General features: G+C 42.5%; 1 protein-coding gene across 1 annotated transcript in view; it reads left to right on the forward strand.

The window, feature by feature from the left end:
- Positions 1 to 19581, forward strand: part of THSD7B (thrombospondin type 1 domain containing 7B) — a 296164-nt gene that overhangs the window by 248239 nt on the left and 28344 nt on the right. The window contains exons 15-16 of the mRNA XM_054177216.1: positions 6877 to 7010; positions 8345 to 8498. Of these exons, the coding sequence (XP_054033191.1) occupies positions 6877 to 7010; positions 8345 to 8498 (288 nt within the window). The remainder of the gene's footprint in view (positions 1 to 6876; positions 7011 to 8344; positions 8499 to 19581) is intronic.

Below are 19581 nucleotides of genomic sequence, written 5' to 3' on the forward strand. Positions count from 1 at the left end.
TTAATAGTGGCGAGCAGTTAGCGTATTTCTGGTGGTGGTGATCAATATATAAACCAGAATGAAATAAAATCTATGTCTTTTTAAGGAGAACTACTTAACGTTGAAATTTTAATGAGGCCGTTTCTGTGATGTAGAGTTTGTTAATGCGCGAGTGCGTGTCGCGCAGAGACTCGGTTAATTCAGTGGAGCTTTTAAATATGTGCTTAGATCTGCCAAATCAAACATGCACTTAAGTAATTAACAAAGTAAGTACTCCATTTTGAATTCAGTTTTAAAGAATTAAATAAAAGAACCTCATTATTAGAAATTATCTGGTTGGGTATTAAGTGGAATGCGACGGCACTAGGAGAGCGTTATAAAACGCATTCAGTTAGTGTATGGGCACCTTACAACCACATTTGGATGAACTATATGGAGTCATCATAGAAGTCAGATTTGCAGCTAATTGTAGTGGATGGACATCTTTGAAGATGTATGTCCCGTTGTGCTGTAGATCCATTTGTGTCAGGCTAGCTGCAAGGGAAGTGCTGGCTGTGGTCCAGATACCACAAAGCAGTGGCCACAAGCTGCAAGAAAAGGTGAGGGCCACTTTTGCATGCTGGCATCTCACTGCTGCCTCCTCTTGCAGCCCAGATATGCAAGGAACATAAAAGTGGACATGCAAAAAAAATATAACAATTACCAAATTTCTGGCCAGCCTCAGCAGGATTGGATTTAATTTCTGCACTTGAATTTCCTTGCCATCAAGTGTCTTTGCAACCAAGCTTCCCTGTATGAGATCTTTTCTAACCTTAGTGTCATTTCTGGTGGTCTCCATAGTTTAAATGAGGTTGTTATTTCTTTGGTTCTGGTTGTTTCTATGTATTAGGTGTGATCTAACTTTGGTATAAGGGCAGTGATGTGAAATGAACTTATGTTAGCAAAGAATTTAGCCCATTTTTATTAGAAATGAATAGCACAGAGACTGTCCTTAGGGTCTCAGGCAACTGCTACAGTGATCAGTTTGGTTGTTCTAATATAATAAGCAGATATTGACTTTAGTTGAGGTGAACACCAAGATTTACTGTCTTGAAAGCTAAAATATCGACTGAGGGAAAACCAGAGTCAATATTTACCTTGAGGGACAATAAATCTCGGTGTTCACTGAAATATGAAGTCACTATGATTTTCAGAAGCATTGAACCTCATTCTTTCTAGTTTACACTGCAGGTGGTCATCATAAAGCTACCTGAAATATAGGTATGAATTTCTCTTAATGAACCACGTGAGTTGAGCGAGTGCTCTTGTTTCTGTATGTCCTTCGCAAGGTCAGTACTACTCCTAACTTGTATTTAAATAAGTAAGTTCTGGAACGTTAGAAATCACATCAAAACTCTCTCCTGGTTAGATATTTGGAGTTTTCACTAAAATGCAAGTACCAGGTATTAAGAAAGAAAATAAATAAATTAATGTTTGTATATTTTGTTGAAGTAACTTGACATTGAGTTATTTTCTCAAGGCTTCAGTGTTTGCATTATATTGAGTGGGAACTCTGTTCTTTTCTTAGGGCAAGCTTATAGTGGTTTGTCTCTTTCAAAGCAGCTTTCATCTTTCTTCCCATTCATTTTTTTAGAACTGTGCCCATCAACTTGATTTTAGGATTCAGATGTTACTGTATTCCCGGTTAACTGTGGCTGCAAAGAGTGATAACAGTGGTCCTGTGGAAATCATTGGCAAAACCCTCACTGACATCCAGGCATCAGTTCACCCCTTGGTTCGTTGAACCCCAAATCCAGTATATGAATATGAATAAAAATTGAGGAAAGCAGTTAATTTCCTAAAACACTAGAAGTGTTTTGATTGGGTTTATTTCTTGAAAGAGTTAAAGACGAGGCACTTAGAGATGGAGCCAGGCTGGTCCCATAGGTGCTGAGCTCTGCACAAGTCATGTGTCTGCAGCTTCTAGCTTCTTTCTGCTCACTGAATGGTGCAGAACAATGACCCCCTGTGCTCATCACGTGGACTTCATTTATTTTCTGTCCTTCAGGAGATGAATTGTGGTAGTACAGCTCCATACACATGTTGGAGGGCTCAGTCTGAAGGGTTTTTAAAATGCACTGTCACAGTGGGTTTGGGGAGGGGTGAGCATTAAGCAGCTTATTTTCAAAGGAGTTGTCGTTGTGCTTGGGAAGAAAAGTAATGTAGCTGGACAAGAGACTTCTGTATCTGCAGCAGAGGTATCAGATGGCCAATGTGATATGGGCCAGGATATTGAAACTGTGTCTAATTTGAAACTGTATTGCAACCCCCCCACGTCCAAATCCACTTTGGGTCCCTGGATTGAGTGAGGGGACCGTATCCCATCCCAGCCTCTGTTTAAGGTCATCACAGAGTTCTCCTGTGGACCCCAGAGGTGAGAAGTAATCCCAGGTTCCCCTGGTTGGTGGGACTCAAAGAACAGCAAGGATTGTCCAAAATCATTCGCAAATGCAACATCAAGAACATCTTCTCTTTGACCACTTTAAGTACTGCAGCTGTTAGCAAAAGATAGGAATGAAAGGCTTTAAGGTTTGTTGTCTGGCCTGGTTGTTTTTCCTAATAAAAAAAGGGGGAGATTGGAAGTGATTGAAAAGAAATTATGTCAAGCTAGGAGAGAGAAATGGAAGGAAAACAGTGTCCTGTGGAGGAGATGAACACATACCACATCACTGTGGTTTTTAAATGCAAAGGCAGAGCCACATATTATATTCACATCTTCCAAAACGGAAACCCACAGAGTTTCACCCATGGAAATCTTGCATCTCTTTGAGACTCCCATTTAAAAGCCTAATGGAGTCTACCAATGCATGCTGTAATTTGCTCTGAAGAAATCTGTCCCTCCCAATGACAGGTGGTGGCTATTTACACCTTCCTGGCATCTCAAAGGTACTGCTGGACATGGCACTGCTTGACACTGATTCAGGGCAGAGGAGAGAGGCTGTTCACAGTCAGGAACAGGCAGTGGTGTCAGCACAATATCCTTGGAAAATGAGTTGTTTGTAACAATTGTATTTTGGGGGGTTGATGGTGCGTGTATCCTGGGAATCCTGACCAAACTGGAAGTGCTGAAGGGGTCAGCAGCAGACCACCCAGGTATTGAGGTACCACAGTGATCATGGGGCTGGTGTGTGCCCTCCCGCCTCTAGCACAGAGAAGGATGTCTGTGGGAGGAGGAGAGCTGATGGAACTTCATGTGTAATTGTACCAGCTTGACATGGTTAGACAGCGGAATACAAATGCTCTATTAATGGCTTTATTGTTGTGATCCCGCCTGCTCCTGAAAGAGCACATCTGAAGTGCCACTTCACATCGTGTGTATTTGTGTCACTGCATATGGGATCTCTGTTTTGTCCTTACACCTTTCCTCAGATAGATTTTAGTTCACATGGCATCCCATCCCTGCCTAAACCCTGCTGGTTTTCTTGCACAGAAATCACAGCAGGTAAATGTCACAGGAGCTTTTAACCACCAAAATGCAGTTGCAGTGAATTCCTGGTGTTAGGTTTCTGCTGACTGCAGGTCAGCCGTGCTGGTTTGGAGAGGTCTGATGTTTACCATGTTGTAATGCAGTGACAGGAAAGGTCACAGACACAATGAGCCAGGATTTCCAAGCTCTTGGTGTTGTCCAGGCGAGGAGCAGAGGCTATTTGCTGCAGTGCTCATGTCATGACCTAGAAAATCCACAGCAATATCCTCTAAACCTGAGGAAGGTTATTAATTAGAGCAAGGAAAAGAATCTTCAATCCCTAAAGCCATTGTTTGTGCTACACCAGCCCAAGCTGCCCTGCCAGGCTTGTGGGGCATCCTCCGTGCCATCTCCTCCCAGCCTCTTCCACCTTTGTTTTTCTTGCCAAAAGTCTAAAGAGCAGGAATTTCTTTTAACTTTTTAATGTGTAAATTTTATCTCACTTAATGCTGCCTGGTGGGCCACCTTCTCCCCACACTGCAGGTTCCCTGCCCACTAGCAGTCAGTTCTTGCCAAGTTTGTCCCTTTGCTCCCTTTTGGCTTTGCCTCCTCTCTGCGATGAGGGAAGTTCTAATCACTCCTTAAGCACACATTTACCTCTTCAACTAATGGTCTCCTGCCAACAACCGTATGTTTTGTCAGACAGCTTAAGCAGAATGTAGTTTTTCCTTCTCCCCCGTGGAGCAGGATAACTAATAAATACTCCCTGTGTCAACATCCGTCTCCTGGCTGTCTTTGGGGAATGTGAAGGCTTCATTTTGCTCAAAGAGGGATTGCTGTTCTCCCCAGTGCTCACAGGGGAATGGCTGCAGGAACCTGTAACTCCCTCAAGGTGACAGTGTGGCCAAGGCAAGATGGTGGCTGTGTGCTGGGCTCAGCATGCAGCCACATATCCCTATGCCTGACCTATCCCCCACTTGTTGGTGCTGAGCATGGGTACTGAGTGGGTGCTTTCTCTCTTTGCTCTTGTATACAGTAGTTAATTAGTTGCACTTGTGGTCCGGATTGCTCAGTCTAGGAATTGTAGCCTCTATATGCATTTTGTACAATATATAGATACCTGTTGTCCTGATTTCAGATGGGATGGAGTTAATTTTATTCCTAGTAGCTGGTGCAGTGCTGTGTTTTGGATTTTGAATGCAAATAATGTTCATAACATGCTGGTGTTTTTGTTGTTTCTAAGTAGTGCTTATGCTGAGTCAAGGACTTCTCAGTTTCTCACAGTGCCCTGCCAGTAAGGAGGCTTGGGGCGAGAAACTGCAAGAAAGGTGCAAGGGGACACAGCTAGGCCAGTTGATCTGAACTGGCCAAATGAATATTCCATACTATAGGATGTCATGCCTGGTATGTAAACTGAAGGAGTTGTTGGGGAAGGTGCAGATCACTGCTTGGGAAGCGATGGGGCATTGGTCAGTAGGTGGTGAGCAATAGCATCATGCATCACTTTTGTGGGGGGGTTTGTTTGCTTCATTTTTCTCTCTCTTTGTTGTCTTCCTTTTCATTGCAATTATTATTCATATTACTTTTTTATTTTATTTCAATTACTAAACTGTTCTTTTATCAACCCACAAATTTTACTTTATTCTTCTGATTCTCACCCCCATCCCACCAGGTCAGAGGAGGAGTGAGCAAGCAACTGCGTGGTGCTCAGTTAGCAACTAGAGTTAAACCACGACACCTGTGTATGATATAGATAGGCCACCTTGCTGTACTGAAGTCATTAGCCTATATTGAGTGATCAAGGTGCACTGTGATCTTTCAAAGACCTCCATGCAGGTCAAGTGGCAGCTGGAAATGTCACACATGTTCAGCGCTCCTCCAAAAGGCTGTAGGGTGATGCCACTTACTTGTGCAAAAGGAGGTCTCTGTACCAAATGCTGTCACTGTGTGCATTTCACCATGCTGTAGTAGTCCTCATAAATTTTGCACATTTTCTGGTATTATTTGTGTACAGATGATGATAAAGGGTTTGTTCCTTAATACTATGTAGGAAAAAATGATACTAATTGTACTATTGCCTTTGCCCTCTTCATTCCTTCCCCCTTTCCCCTTCCTCTGCATGGAACATGATGCTTTACTCATTCATGCTGTGCTTGCCCCCACCATTCCTAACTTTCGTTTCCCTCTTCCCTTTCTTTTCTCCTTCATATATTTTGCACTTTTCAGCTTCTCTTACTCTTTTGTCTTTGCTAAACCTATTCATAATATATAGACAGACCCACAGTTAAAATTAGTTGCTGACATGTCCCCTCTCTGAGGGATTTTCTTTAGCAGGTTACCTTTTTGTTTTCACATTGGTATCTCTTTCCCCCACCTCCAGGATTCTGCAAATAGAGTTTCTTTATTATTGTGGCCACAACATCCGTAGTCATAATCTGCTATTTTAAAATCAAGCTATAAATTGTTTTAACTGTGTCTGAATTTTTTGTTTGTTTGGGGTTTTTTTGTGGAGGGAGGTAGCTGAGTGGAAGTCTATTGATTTACAGTTATTTTAATGGTGAGAACTGAATGGCTCCACTGCAGCAAGGTCAAGAAGATTTTGGCAGGTGGAAGAAGGAATTTTAGGTGTGCTGTATTTTTCCAGGGCAGCTCATTATGCTTTGTACAAGGCAACAGAGAACTCCATATCTTCAAATCGGCTTCTGCAGACCAACTGGATTCAAAATAAATAACTTCTATTCATTACTGTGATAGAACTGTTGATGCATTCATTTGTTTAAACCCAAAAATCTGCTAAGGTACCATATCTCACTGTGCTCCTTCTAACCCTGATTACCCAGCGTCTTTCAAACACATTTGTCAAGCTTTTTTGCTGTATTTTTCTCTCAGTGTAACTACCATAGTTCAGGTGAATACCTGGCTGTGTTTGATTAGGAGATATGTTAGAGATACATCACTTGCAGGGGAAGAAAAGAAAACATTTGCCATTTTTGTGTATAAAAATGACATTTGCAGGATGCATGAAGTTTCAGCCTCTTATGGCGAGTGACTTACAAGGATATGTAAGAAGCAAAAGTAAATGAGAGCTGATTTTAAGTTTACACCTTCTGAAACATCAAAAGATGAGGGGCATACGGTCCTGATGAGTGACACGTGATAGATTATAGCAAGAACAGTAAGAGCAAATGAAATTATAATGGAGTTCCTCCTCTGGCTGCAGGAAATAGCTGTTTCCTAAGATGCTGCATGCATACTACTGCTATATACTTAAAATTCCCTTGGCAAGTCAACGATGAATAAATGAACTTAGAGCTATTGTGGCACCCTTAGCATAAGGAGTGTAAGCCAGGATATTTTTCAGTGTACTCTTTCCTGGCTTTGGCTGAGGTTTTTCTGCAGAGGTGCTAACCTGGATAGTTCAGATGAACAGTTTTCATTCTTTCTGCTGGCAGGTGTACGAGGCAGTCCCATGCTACACCGAGTGCAATCAGTATTCTTGGGTAGTAGAACCGTGGTCTCCATGCAAAATCAACAGCGAACAAAATTCCCTCCACTGTGGAGAAGGAATACAAACGAGGAAAGTCAGGTGAGTGACACAAAAGCACAGGTACCCCTGATTAAAAATAGTTGGTTCATAACTTGCATAAAGCTGCAATATGTGCTCATCTGACAGTGTGTCTGCTGCTGAGTTGGGTGTATTTCAAAATAAGCATGAGTTTCTATGCAGTGGTTTACAGCTAAGCATCTCAGGGATGCAGCCTTGTGTTACAATCAAGACATCTTTCAGGAAGAAGGCATGATGTTTAAATCGGAATTCTTCAGCCTAAATGTCATATATACATAAAGCCCCCTGAGGTGCAGAGCCTCCATATTCTGATTTGCTACCATTTTCCCCAAGTAATGGCACTGCACGCACTGGAGTGGCATTCGTTATTAGTCAATATACATTCCCCAGGCACGGGGAAATGCTGAGTTGTTTCCAAATGTTTGGATGTTACTAGCAGGAACACAGAGGTTTGTTCTTGCTGGTTGTCATCTTCTGTTCACTCATCTGTCAGACGATCAAAGTTAAAATCCCTCTGTATGAAGTTTGAAATGTTTATTTAAAGTGGTTATTGAAATCCGTGAGTAACAGAAGTGTGCAGTGTGTGTAGCTGAGTTTGATTTGCATTAACATGATTGAGTCCACTTTTTGACCACTTGTGCTGAATGTAGCTATTGTGTTACATATAGTGGCCTAGATGGGGTCAAGCAGATCTTTTGGTATCCATCACCTCTGTAGCATGGATATAATCACAGAATCATGGAGTGGTTTGGGTAGGAAGGGAACTTAAAGATCATCTACTTCCATCTCCCCTGCCATGGGCAGGAACACCTTGCACTAGACAAGGTGGCTTAAGGCATTGTTTAATCTGGTCTTGAACACCTCTAGGGTCTAAATCTACCCTCCTCCAGCTGAAAGCCATTCCCCTTTATCCTATCACTATAAGCCCTTGTAAAATTTCCTCAGTTTTCTTGTAGGCCATCTTCAGGTACTGGAAGACTGCTCTAAGGTCTCCCCACAGCCTTCTCTTTTCCAGGCTGAACAACTCCAATTATTGCAGGCAGTCCGCACAGGGGAGGTGCTCCAGCTACCTGATTATCTTTGTGGCCCTCCTTTAGACCCACCCCACCAGCTTGATGTCCTTCTTGTGTTAGGAGCACCAGAGCTGGATGCAGTACTCCAGGTGGGGGTCTCACAAAAGCAGAGTAGAGGGGCAGAATCACCTCCCCCATCCTGCTTACACTTCTTTTAACATAGCCCAAGATGCAGTTGGCCTTCAAGGCTGCAAGCACATGTTTCTGGCTCGTGTTGAGTTTTTAATCAACCAATGTCCCCAAGTCCTTCTCCTCTAACAAAAATGTCTGTTTTCTGTGCAGGTGTGTGAGTATTGCTGAGGACCATGGAGGGGAGACTGTGCCCAGTGTACTGTGCAATCAGACTGAAATCCCAGATACCATGCAGAAGTGTAGCTTGTACTGTCCCAGTGAGTGTGCAGTGTCTGACTGGGGACAGTGGAGCAAGTGTCCACAGGTAGGCTCTCCTGCTTGTGTGTCTGTGGCAATGTTCCTCATGCTTCAGTCTTCTCTTTCCTTCAAAAATTTCATGAGATAGTAGTTTTCATTTAAAAAAATCATTATTTCCTCAAGGAAGCCAGGCTTAATGGATCCTACCAGCATGGTTGTATCTGCAGATATTTATATTTCTATAGAGACCAAGCTGGAGAAAGTTAGTTAGTAAAACACATGGGGTTTTACTGTGAGAGTTGATTCCACTCATCCTTCCACTTGGTCTATGGCAGAGAACCCCTACAAGTACAGTAGGTGAACTGCAGTAGTCTAGCTGCAGTTAGGTCTATCTGTGTTAGGAATTATTTGCAGGGGAGAGCACTGTGAGTGATGCACAACTGGTGTACCAGCCTGCTGGTAAGTCATGGTGGTACTCCCCTAGACAGGCCTTCAGCCTGAGAGAATGACAGCTCTCCCTTCCCAACAGACACTATTTCTGTCCAGCATCTCCTCCTCCTCAAAACCTTGAGGGAAGATTTGAGGCAGCAGCAACAGAAGGGTATGGCAGCAAGATGCCTGAACAATTTGTTATGTCATGAAATACTCAAAACTTTCTGAATTAAGCAGGGATTCAAGGCCCTGCCAAATGCTCTGTGTTTTCCTAAGTGTGCAAGACGGAAAAAAGCTGAAAATTCTGTCTTGAGAAAACTCTCTGGCCTCCTAGCATGTAATGTCAAACCTATTGTTTCTCTCTGATGGGTGTTGAAATAGGTGCCAAGTTTAATCTCAAGGGGTTTTTTAATAGACTTGCTGGATGCATTTAAGTGACAAACATATATTCATTGCCCCTGTGTTAACAGGGCCATTATCAAAGCTCTGAGTGGTTATTGGACAGGTATTTATACTGCTGCTGACACAGGTAATTTCCTTCCATAATATTTTGTGTAGCATATCAATATACTCAGTAAGAACGTGTCAAATGAAATCTTGTGTTTCATTTCCTGCATTTGCCTCCCCCTGAGCTGCACAGCTTTGATGAAGTATAACGCTCTTGCGACCGGTACAGATGCTTGGATACCTTTCAAAGTCCCGCTGTGGTTGGATGTTTCTTTGCCATTGACTTTTCAGAGACAGATTTTCTTCTTATTAGCATGCAGGCAACTAATGCAGAGATCCTCAAGGACCTTGAGTGTTTTTCAGGTGTCGTGGTGGCAGTCAGTTGGTCATGAAGGACTAGCTGGAGCTTTAAGTGTGCTAGTCTGCTTAAGACACTGAGGTTTTGCCTAAAGGCCCCTTTTTGGCAATGGTGAAGCCTCTGTAGCACACAGAAGCAGGAAAGGAGAGATGCCCAGATCTCATGGGCTGCATTCCATCAGGCATTGTAGCACTTGGCAGTCACAGGGCTGAGTACCACAGTCCCTGTGTCTCCTCATACATCCTTTTGCCATGGTAGATGTTAATTCATAAATGTGAGGGCATCTGTATGCCAATGCAATTAACTCAGCAATATGTTTCACAAGCTGTTCTGCAATGCTTTGTTGTGAAACTGAGATGACTGTGTGCTGATGGAGCATGTGTTTAAATAGTTCTGTCCAGATACGAGGCAATAAACAGCTTGAAGTTTTATGGACAGATAAAACCCTCCCTTTGACAAGTTTACAACAGTGCTGTCTCCCTTTTATAGCCACTCTGGCTATTTGTGTTTTGTTTTGAGAGAGGACCACACACCACAGTTCCTCCCTGGCTGCAGTGGGATTGCTCTAAGTGCATAATGGCTGTATGGTGAAGGTGGTGTGTTTCCTGTACCAGTAGGATGCAGCAGGGATTAAGGGAAGAGGCCTGTTGTAGCCAGTGTTCTGAGGCAGCTTCTGGATGCCTGCAGAGTGCATGATTCCTTAGCTGACCAATTCCTTAGCTGCATGGAGCAAAACAATAACATTCCATGTGTTCCAAGAACAGCATCCTCACATTGGCACCCTTTGATTGGAACATGCTGCAGAAGCCACCTCCTTGATATGATGAGAAAAGATTTTAGCTTATATATGTGGTTGTATTTTACTGGTTAAGTGATTGATAACAAAGAGTATGAAAGACAGCCACTCTGATCAATAGTTACTTTCTCTCTTCAGTTAGGGACTTAGGTTAGGGATCTTTGGTTAGGGCTGCTGGGGACTTCTGCTTCTCTTAGTTTGCTGCTTCTGTGTAGGGATGCTGTGAGGGACATGCTCAGGACTTCTGTTAGCTGCTTCATCTGTTAAAGGCTTCCGGGACTACTTCTGTAAGTGGAACTCTGACTCTGTAATGCTGGGGATTCTACAATGCAGCAATAAAGGATTTCTGGGGAGGACTTCTGAGATTCTCTGTTCTCTGAACTTCGGGAACATCATTGCTATACAGCAGTGGGGTTCATACCTTCATTCATTGCCCAATGGTGCCCATATTGGGGAAAAGAAAAACTGCAGTGGCCAGAAGGGAGGCATTGCCAACACCAGGGTAATTTGTACAACCTTCCATCTCCTGAGCTGCTACTAGGAGAGATGGCCACTGAGAATGGCCACAAGCTAGTGGACATGGTCAATGGAGTTGTAGAGACAAAGGAGGTATGTGTGGTCATTCAAATAGCTCCAGTGGTTGGACACCCAAATACAGGAGTTTGCAGCTGGAGCTCAATCTCATGTTAAGCCTTTTGGTTAGATTTGGTGTCTCTCTAACCTTGTGTCAAATATCTTCCATTAGAGCCTGAAACCACATCAGTAAGTTTGCATGCATAGAACCTCTTGCTCATTAGGGCTGTCTATTTAACTGTTTTGAGGGAAATTCTGCTCAGTAGCTGGCATACATGGTTTCTGATTCATGCCAAGCTGGAAGCAAATGCCAGGCTTCTGAGGATATATAAAACAGTTTTTTAATATTCACCTGTCTCCTTTCTCTTCCTCAAGTAATCTGGGGGGAAAAAAGAGAAAAAAGAAGAAGAAGTATCACATCACGTTGCAGTGAAAAGGCAAAACCTTACATCCTGACTGCTCTTTTCCAAGCACATTTAGATTTTGTATCAAAATAGTTGGCAGTCTTTTAGTCGTAGCACTCTTGTGAGTCAGCTGCCAAAGAGCATTGTGGGAAATCCTCCTGTATCTCTGGTTGTGTTTGGCTCGCTGGAGATAAAGAGAATTTATGAAACTTGACAAATTCTAGTTTGCAAGAAATGAACAATTACAGTTTCAGACTCCTCTTTCCCTGAGCAGCTTTTTGATTTGAGATATTTACTTAACATTTTGGTCAGGTGAGAATTCTTCCCCAGTCACTTTGGTGATCTTCTCCTAATTTATAGTGTTGATAGTAAATTCATCCTGATAGCAGAATAACTGGCTCTTATCAGCTGAATATAAAAAGGCCTTTTAGATTATCCAGTGTACCTTTTGTCAATATGTCATTGTACTCTGGATACTTTCTAGGGTATTACTCGGGTTTTATCTTGTAGCAATACTCTTCCCATGTGAATTTTCCACTTTCAGGATGGTAAATGATCTTGAATCATGTTGAAATCAATGAGTCATAAAGGTGGTGACTGCTTTGTCAATAGGAAGTTTTCTCTTCAATACTTGTGTTAAACCATTGTGTTTGTTCACCTTTTTTGGCTGCGTTTCCCTTTCGCTTTTACACATCTGTGTTTCTGAGGGGGTGGGTTTCTGTGATTTCAGATGCTCCCATCTTTGTTTTATGTTTTTCCAACTCAGCTGCAATTTTTGCATCTTGATTTTAATGCTGTTTAACACCGCTCCACAAAGCTAAATCTTAGTATTTGCTTTAATGGTACTTTGCCATGACCCAGAAATGCAGCTGCCTGAAATGTAATACTTTGAGGTTACTTCTGAGGTTTTGTCTGCTTGCTGGATTCGACTCAAAAGTACCGATTTAAAGCTTCCCTATTATTCTCACATTTGCTACTGTGAGCAGTAAATTCAAAATGGTTTTCTCTCTGATTGAAGACTTATTTTTTGGCTCATAAAGTTTTCTTCTTTGTCGCTAAGTAACATCCACGTAACTTAAATAGCAAGGCTTTAAAGTCATTTAAAATAACAGTTTGGAGCTTGCTAGTCAGGAAAAGGGGGGGGGGGGGGGAGAATCATGAGCAAATTAGATTGACTTGCATTTTGCTTCAGAGATTTCATATTCGTTCCAGCTACAATAACATTTTCAGTCAGACATCATCACTTGATTGCTCAAAGCCTCAGCTAAACAATCTGGAAACTGAAATCCCATCATCTCTGTTACATATTCAGTGATCGAATAGCACGCACTACCTGCGGTGTCTCCACTTTGTATGCATCTGACTTGGAAATGTAATTAATTGACTTCAATTGAATTCATCAAAGCATTCTTTAAAAGAGTTAATATGCGAGTTGTGCTACAAGCCCCTGAAATAATTACCTCACATTTATTTTGTTGTGTGGAGAGCTGTGGCAGCCCTCATAGCCGACCAGAGTGGCCTCCTTGTTTGCCTCAGCTGTTGGCATGTGTAGCAGCTAATTCCGAGAGGTCCAAAATTAGTTAATTATAGGAGGTTACAAGTCTAGCGAGTCAGAACAGCTGTCCCTGTTTCAGTGAGCATTTTCCTCATGGATCAATAGCAACGTACAACGCTCAGGACTTGCGACAATGGAGTTGTTATTCTCTTGAATCAGTTTGTTGGGACGTAATACTGCAACAACTGATCGTATTGAAAGTGGCACCAGGCAATACAGCCAACTCTCAGGCCTTGCAGCGGCTTGCATCGTAGGTACCATGCCGAGTCATTACAGCTGTGAAATGCCAAGAGAAATTGTGCACTCTGTAGTCACTGGGATTCGCTCTGTGTGTGTCCTGGTTTGAGCTAGAACAGAACTAATTCTGTTCAGTGATTTTACTTTTCAGCTCGGGCTCCTCTAAGTGGTGGCTCTTTCTGAAGTTAATAACATGTTTTCACAGACAGTATCTGCTTCTAGGAGTGATAGCACTTGATGTTGCTATTAAGTTTTGGTGTGCAGAAAGGCTCTTGCTTATACTTGCTTCTATGGAGACCAAGGTCACTGAAAATCCTGGGTACTGCATTGCAAGTGCAGAAACCTGCAGAGAAAAGCAGACAGAACAGGTGACCAACAAGGTCGCATGGCCAACAAGGGATTTCATTGTACATCACCTTCATTATAAAGCTGAGGGAATCATAAGGGTCAAGCCTGTTCTTCAATGGCCAGCATCCAAGGAGGTGTCTGTTCTCCTTTGATCCCAGTCCCTGTGTTCCTGAATCCAGTTCCAGAATCCAGCTCCTGAATCTAGTTCCCATCTGCCACTTGAGTCCAGTGTGGGAATTCCTCAGTACCTGCCCACAGCATCAGTGGTGAAAGTGATGGAATTGCCATCAGAGGGGTTGGATTCAATGATGAGGTTTTATATATTTGTAAATACTTCATTTTATTGCTTCTATTTTCATTACAGTAGGTTTAGTTTCCTTCTGTAATCCATAAGTCTCTATCCATAAGTCTCTCTCCCTTATTCCCTTTCTCTTCCCCTTTGGGAAGGGAGAGGGTTAATAGAAAGTGTCTGTCTCTCATCTAATGGCTGGTCCAGCCCTAACTCTTGACACAGTGCATTGCTGAAATCTTCATCACAACTATAACCTCCATGCATTGGTCTGGCAGAGGACCTGCAGTGTGAAGGCTGAAGAGTGAATCTTGAGCAGGGTTGTATTTGTAGCCCAAGAGATCAGAAGTTAGGCGTGAGATTTCTGCTGGTCCAAGACTTTTTGGAAGAATATGCCCTGCTCCTTATGCAGAGCTCTGACTTGAGTTTTTGGGTTCTGTTTGTGGTTTGTTGGATTGTTGGTTTTTTTTGATTGTCATTGGTTTGTTGGGGTTTTTTCTTTTTTTTGGGTGGGGGGGTTGGGGGGTAAGTGTTTGTGGGGGGTTTTTTTATAGCTTTATCCAAAAGTTGGCTACTTCTGTATTTTTTAGATTAGTTATTTGCATTTTATTCATCTTTATTAACAATAATTTTTTTTTTTAAAGTTAATGGTTCCAAATGGAGCTAGATAAGGCTTCAGCACCTAGATGCATCTTAAAAAGAAAATTTATGCAGCTGCATTTTCATTTCAAAAGACTGCTCAGGTTATTGTAAATGGCTTGTTAAATTGTTACAAAACATCCACATCAGCACGAACAATACAACGGTTCGTTGCACTGTTAAAAATAGTCAAGTCTTGTTGCTGCCAATGCATTTACCTTAGTTTGAGGTTGTATGTTTCCTTATGAATAGCCAGTTAAATAGAATGTGGCCAGCTATTTATAGTGCAGTATGCATTATACAAGCTGTATGGTAAGTTAAACAGCTTACAGGGCTCTCTAATAGGTTACAGCCTTTGTGCTGTGCAATTATAATGCGTACAAAAGCCTAGATCAGCGGTCAGCTTGTAAAATCCATCACAAAGAAGGTCTAATTGTGTACATTATTGTGTGATACGCTAACAGCTCTGGAACTTCACATTCATAACCTCACAGTTTTATTTAATATCCTTCTCTTTCAGAACAAAACTTTGTGTGCTTTGTTTCTTCCGTTACTGTCTGAGGCAAGGGCTAGGTACATCCTTTGTGTATGTTTCTGTCCCTCACTTCTTGCTAGCTTACAACAGTGACAAGTGGTCATGGTAGAAAGGTGTGATTGCCTAAAGGAAATGCTAAAAATGCAATAGTTAAGAGTGCCAAGAATTACTCCATAGAATCAAGATTATGGCTTCTGTGACTTTTAAATGTTCCTTTGGGGAAAACTGATTCATTCCTGTCTTACATTTATATGCACCACTTATTGCTTTGAAATATTTTGTTTCTGTAGTAGTTTATATAATCTGGCCTATAGATCCATGGCTCTAGCTCAACTTTTCCACTTCATGGAAAAGGATAATGGAAATGGTGTGATTTAATACAGTAAAGTAGGTTGTGACAGTACAGTTGTCCATGAAAAGAAACTTGCTTCCTACTGCTGTAGGCTATTAATGTGCCACCTGAGTTAGGTCCCCATTGTTACTTCCATCCAGAAATCCATTCCTATCACCTCTTCCAAAGGAAGCACCTGCCTGCACTACACACTTCATTGCTTACAGAAAGGATTTGGACTCAATTCAACAAGGATCGTCTGTAAAACTCGACTGCCAAACTGAGTTGGCATCTAACCATGAAGGTACATAAAGTTCTTCAAGCATTTGAGCTTCTGCTTTGTGCATCACATCTACCTCGATTTCCTAGGACTTGTTTCCTCTCTTATGTTTGTGTCAAATTAGCACCCATATTCACTGTCCTTCTTTGATCCATAAAGTGGGTTTCATTTGTCCAGGACAGAGGCAGAATTCAGACAAAGGTTTGCCACTTAGAATCACAGAATTGTTTCAGTTGGAAAAGACATCTGAGATCATCAAGTCCAGCCATATTGCTTAGCAGACACTAAACTCTCGTGGTTCTCAGATGACATTCCTGGTAGCACCAGGGCTCTGGCAGAGTGGAGTCTCAGTTTCCTAGAAGGATCAGGTGAGAGTCATAGAATTATAGAATCATAGAACTGTTTCAGTTGGTCTCCAGAGTTGTTCTTATTGTAGTTCACTGGAGATGCTTGTGGAGCTGAGACCCAAGTAAGAGGCTGAATTTCATCCTTTTCTCCATAGAATAGAATAGAATAGAATAGAATAGGATTGGATTGGATTGGATTGGATTGGATTGGATTGGATTGGATTGGATTGGATTGGATTGGATTGGATTGGATTAACCAGGTTGAAGTAGAGCTTCAAGATCATCAAGTCTAACCTGTCACCCAACACTATCTAATCAACTAAACCATGGGACCAAGTGCTTCATCCAGTCTCTTCTTAAACACTTCCAGTGATGGTGACGCCACCACCTCCCTGAGCAGCCCATTCCAATGGCCAATCACTCTCACTGTGAAGAACTGCTTCCTAACATCCAGCCTAAACCTCCCCTGGTGTAGCTTGAGAATGTGTCCTCTTGTTCTACTGCTGGTTGCCTGGGAGAAAAGACCAACCCCCACCGGGCTACAATCTCCCTTCAGGTAGTTGCAGACAGCAATAAGGTCTCCTCTGAGCCTCTTCTTCTCCAGGCTAAGCAACCCCAGCTCCCTCCACCTCTCCTCACAGGGCTTGTGCTCCAAACCCCTCACCAGCTGTGTTGCCCTTCTCTGGACACCTTCCAGCAACTCAACATCTTTCCTAAACTGAGGGGCCCAGAACTGGACACAGGACTCAAGGTGTTGCCTAACCAGTGCTGAGCACAGGGTAGAATGACTTCCCTGCTCCTGCTGGCCACACTATTCCTGATCCAGGCCAGGATGCCATTGGCCTTCTTGGCCACCTGGGCACACAGCTGGCTCATGTTCAGCCTACTGTCAACCAGTACCCCCAGGTCCCTTTTTGCCTGACCACTCTCCAGCCACTGTCCCCAGCCTGTAGTGCTGCATGGGGTTGTTGTGACCAAAGTGTAGAACACGGCACTTAGATGTGTTAAATCTCATGCCCTTGGACTCTGCCCATCTGTCTGTCTACAGGAGGTCTGTGCAAGAACTGTTCTATCTGGATGCCAGCATGGATTGGTGACCTCTGTGCATGTGGAGAAGTTCATCACCTTCACAGGGTTCTGCATTGCACTCTGGTCAGCAATGACCTGCCTTTGACGCTGCCTGAATCTACCTTAATAAATCATTGCAGTCTAAGTCTATCACCTCAGCTTTCAATTTCTGCATAACCAGATTTGCCATTACAGCCAATCTTACCCCATGGTTACATACCAAAGTCTCCAAGTGTGGAAACTTGTTACAGGATTACAGGGTTTGTAACCACAGGCATGAAAAAGTAGCATGACCATAAAAAGATTATCATAAAAATAGAAGTCAAAGCTCCAACCACTGACACCCTTCTGTTGTATGTACTTGGCTTTCCTTTTCCTCATGCCTTGTGCTTCTGCTGTTGACAAAGTGTTGTCTAATGCTGAACACAAACCAGCTGTGATTACCTTACAGGAGGTAATGGCTGTCTTAATGTAAAAGTAATTTTTAAAAAGCTTTATCTATGATCAGTGAAAGTAGTAGTTATTAATAGAACAGTAGGAAGTAAAATAATGTCTTTGAAAGTATAGCATCCACTCAGTGGGAAGAGAGGAGCTGTAAATGAAGATACTCAGTAAAAGATTGCTGAATCACAGTGGGGTTTATTTATTTTAAAGCCCCCAAATTGTAGATTCATATAGGCTTGTGGTAAGAAAGTTGGGTTCCTACTGGGGCAGAGCAGATCCAGTCTTGATCCAAGTACCTGAATGACACCTTCACTATTTCATATGGAAGAGTGTTTGAACAGTCAAATTATAATTTTCTTCATTTGGGAGAGTATTCAGAATCAACTCCTTCTGTAATCTCACTCCAATCTTAATTAATTCTGTGATAACTTCTTCCTTCAATTACTCCAGTAATATTGCTTTCTTGTGCTTCCCTAATATTACTGACTGCTGTTCCTGTCCTGCCTCCTAAAAATGTAATTTGCCATTGATGGTGATCAGTTTTTCTCTCAGTAGTTTTTAAGATCCAATTTCAGGACTGGGCACATAACATTGGTAGTGATGGCAGTGGCGACAGCAGTGACATCATCTCTTCCTCCTGCTATGCAGCTTACACACGTCTGTTCATTATTGCTTGTTAATACTCTCAGCATCTCTGTGTTGGAATCAGTCCCTCTTCTTTAACTTTTACCAGTCAAGTCCCCTAGTGACTTTGGGTCTCCAAAGCTGTTCCTCAACTTTTGCCACATCACAAATACTTCTTTTTTTTGTCCAGCTTGGGATTTTGGAGGAGTCCTGCAAGTCCTGTGCCCAAGTGAGGGTAGCTGGATACTCAGCTCCCTCTTGCCGCTTTGAAAATCCCAGCTTTCATCTTTTTCTTTACAAGTCATTCCCTCCTGCTGCTTATTCAGTTCCATATATATTTGGCTCAATTTTTAACATAGTTAACTTGAAAGAGTGAGGCCAGAAAATCAATTATAAAACTAAATTGACTTCTCAATTGACGTAAAGAGAAATTCAACAAATAATATTACAGGATATTAGTTACAGTTTGCCGACTTTGAATTTTTGCATGTTTCCCGTGTACTCAGCTTGATTAAATGAGCACTTTTCCTACAAAGATTCTTTATTAGTCAAAACTGTTAAAAGCTCTGGCTTCTGAATAACGTGGCTCATCAGTGCAGTGACAACAGCACCTTCGGAGCTGCAGTAAACCAGGCCTTTATTCGGATCCTGGAAAACACCAGATAGCTTTTGACCTGTTGGAATGCTCTGCTATCCACCAGGAGGACATCTGAGAGGGAAAATGGTCCCAGTAGCCAGGAAATCTGGGTGGCTGTGTGACAGTGTGTGCAGTGCTGAGCTGTGTCAGTGACCTGGAGTCAAGCACAATGGGGACCGTGCTGGATGGGGAAATAATATTATTTTGTGTATTGGGTTTGGGCTGAGCTGGGGTTAATTCTCCTCAAAGCATCTTTCTAGTGCTGTGCTTTGCAGTGCTGTAGCTGTGTTGATAACACACCAGTGTTTTGGCTTCTGGGGAGCTGAGCACCCAGGCTGTGCTTTTCCACCTTTTCCCCTCCCCAAGAGTACACTAAAGGGATGTAGCTGAGACAGATGACCCAAACTGGCCAAAGGGGTATTCTATGCCATATGACATCAGCTCGGGGTATAAGAACAAAAAGAAAGGAGGAAGTGTGGGAATTTGTCCATGGCATCTGTCCTCCAGAGGAACCACTAAGCATAGAGAGCCCTGCTTCCTGAGACCAACCATCGTCATGCTGATGGGAAGCAAAAACTAACATCTCTCTCTCTTTCCCTTAATTTCTACACAGTATATTACTTTGAATAGAATAGAATTGACCAGGTTAGAAAATACCTTTGCTGCTTATTGTTATTATTAATAATTCAGGCTGGATGTGAGGAGGAAGTTCTTCACCATGAGAGTGGTGAAGCCCTGGAATGGGTTGTCCAGGGAGGTGGTTGGGGCGCCGTCCCTGGAGGTGTTTAAGACCAGGCTGGACGAGG

Source organism: Dryobates pubescens, chromosome 2, assembly GCF_014839835.1.
Source record: "Dryobates pubescens isolate bDryPub1 chromosome 2, bDryPub1.pri, whole genome shotgun sequence".
Classification (NCBI taxonomy): domain Eukaryota; kingdom Metazoa; phylum Chordata; class Aves; order Piciformes; family Picidae; genus Dryobates; species Dryobates pubescens.